Here is a 2500-nt window from a genome sequence, read left to right as displayed (position 1 = left end):
TGGGTGTTTTGGGTGTTTTGTGGTGTTTTGGGTGCGTTTTGGGTATGTTTTGGGTGTGTTTTCGTGTTTCGTGTGTTTTGGGTGCATTTAGTGTGTTTGGGGATGATTTGGGTGTGTGTGCGTTTGGGTGTTCCGGATGTGTTTGGGGGTGTTTTAGGGGTGTTTGTGTGTGTTTTGTGTGTGTTTTGGGTGTGTTTTGGGTGTTTTGGTGTGTTTTCGTGTGTTTTGTGGTGTTATGGGTGTTTTGGGTGTATGTGGTGTGTTTTAAGATGATTTTGGTGTGTGTATGTGTGTGGGTGTGTTTGGGTGTAAAAACATAGCAGAACTGTTCTCAAATGTACCGAAAACATGCCAAACATGTCTTAAAATGCCCTAAAAAAACAAGAGTCTCCCTATTCATTCTGGTGACTATTTGGTGACTATTTGGTGACTTTCTACAGCTTCAGAAACTCATGTGGGGGGTTAAAATAGTGAAGACTGTGGCCATTAATCTTCTGCCCTCCATAGACCCTTCCTAATGTCAATAAAATGGTCTAATGGTACACAAATCTCAAGGTAAAAATGTGTCCCAGTACTGAAGGGGTTAAAATAGTGAAGACTGTAGCCATTAATCTTCCGCCCTCCATAGACCCTTGCTAATGTCAATAAAATGGTCTAATGGTACACAAATCTCAAGGTAAAAATGTGTCCCAGTACTGGAAGGGTTAAGACACTACAACATTCTCTTCTATTTCCAGACATGAATACAAAGACGCCGAGGTTGACAACTTTCCAGTCAACTTCAGTATCCAGATTTTGGCTTCCAGCACCAAGAATCAACAGAAAATGAAGGTTATAGATATTTTCCCATTATTATCTTCTTCCATTCTCTATTTTTATCCATTTTCTTTGTCTTTCTTCATCTACGTATTGAAAATTGGTCTAAATATCATAGTTTACCTTTACACTGTCAAAACATCAACAGAAAATGGAGGTCAGGGATAATATTTTGGCATTATTATCTAATTCTTTTTTTTTATATATATAATTTTCTTTCTCCTTCTCTTCATCTATTTTCTTTCCACTTCTTCTTCTACTGATCAAAAATTGGTCTAAATATCACAGTCTGCCTTTTCAGTGCCAAAAACCCAACAGAAAATGGAGATTAGACATGAAATTTCCTTGATATATAATCCTCTTTCTACTACACCAAAATAAAATCACATAAAAAATAGATGAATTTCCCTTAAAATCTACAAGAAAACGTTAAAATTAAGAGTAAACTAAATATTTTAAGGGTAACTCACGTATTTGTCGCCTCCCTCCTAGCTACCGTCAGCCCACGAGTGCCAGGACCATGGGGTACGTGTGGCCTTCTGGTGCCGCTCCTGCGAGGTGCCAGCCTGCGGGGAGTGCCTCTTTGATGGCCACCCGCGCCCCACTCACGCCATCTGCAAAATTAATGATGTTATAAAGGAGGTGAGCTGGATTAATGACAAAATGTTGATTATTGCTACTACTGATAATAAATGTTGCTACTTCTACTACTACTACTACTACTGCTGCTACTACTGCTACTACTACTGCTACTGCTACTACTACTACTACTACTACTACGAAAACCAAAACACAGTCACTACTACTATTGTTACTACTACTACTACTACTACTACTACTACTACTACTACGAAAACCAAAACACAGTCACTACTACTATTGTTACTACTACTACTACTACTACTACTACTACCACCATCACTAATACTACCACTACTACTACTACTACTATAATACTACGACCACTGTTTTACTACTACTACTACCACCACCACCACCACCACCACCACCACTACCACTACCACTAACACCACCACCACCACCACCACTACCACCACTACTACTATAATACTACGACCACTACCACCACCACCACCACCAGGTAAAAACACGCGCTGAGGAACTAGTGAAGGAAAGCAGGGAGGAGACAGCAGGCCTTCTTGGGGACCTCCTGTCTCGTGTAGTGCGTGGGATATCTGACCTACAGGAGGCTGGGCACATCCTACAGGAGTCTGGGCGGCTGCGAAGGATTGCGCAGGATAGCAAGACCCTCTCCTCCATAACAAGAGCTTTTGAGAGTGCAAAGAGCGTGAAGCAGCGTGTTCAAGCTTTGAGGAACTGTGAGGAAGCCGATGTAAGCGTGTTTAAAAAGCTTATTGCGTTTGCATGTGTTTATATGTGTGTTTGAGTGTGTTTGGGTGTGTTTTGGGGGGGTATTTTGGTGTATATTGGTGTCTTTGAGTGTGTTTGGGTGTGTTTGGGTGTGTTGGGGTGTGTTTGAGTGTGTTTGGGTGTGTTTTGGTGTGTTTTGGGTGTGTTTGGGCGTGTTTTGGGTATTTTGATGTGTTTGAGTGTGTTTGGGGGTGTTTTGGGTGTGTTTTGGTGTGTTTGGGTGTGTTTTGATGTGTTTTGAGTGTGTTTGGGTGTGTTTTGGGTATTTTGATGTGTTTTGAGTATGTTTGGG

The 2500-nt window shown here is 41.3% G+C and overlaps 1 protein-coding gene across 3 annotated transcripts in view; it reads left to right on the top strand.

Moving 5' to 3' along the window:
• Positions 1-2500, top strand: part of LOC123516534 (E3 ubiquitin-protein ligase TRIM32-like) — a 19317-nt gene that overhangs the window by 476 nt on the left and 16341 nt on the right. For 2 of the 3 annotated variants that reach the window (XR_006678235.1, XM_045276013.1), the window contains exons 2-4: positions 738-831; positions 1309-1458; positions 1919-2170. Coding sequence is in view for 2 of the 3 variants with exons in the window: in XM_045276013.1 (XP_045131948.1) it covers positions 738-831; positions 1309-1458; positions 1919-2170 (496 nt within the window). In the remaining variant the exon portion in view is untranslated. Of the gene's footprint in view, positions 1-737; positions 832-1308; positions 1459-1918; positions 2177-2500 lie in introns of all 3 variants that reach the window. The other variant, XM_045276132.1, reaches the window with a different exon arrangement.

The sequence above is a fragment of the Portunus trituberculatus genome, chromosome 1, assembly GCF_017591435.1.
Source record: "Portunus trituberculatus isolate SZX2019 chromosome 1, ASM1759143v1, whole genome shotgun sequence".
Classification (NCBI taxonomy): Eukaryota; Metazoa; Arthropoda; class Malacostraca; order Decapoda; family Portunidae; genus Portunus; species Portunus trituberculatus.
The sequence above is the reverse complement of the archived record's forward strand: the minus strand, read 5'-3'. Positions and strand labels throughout refer to the sequence as shown.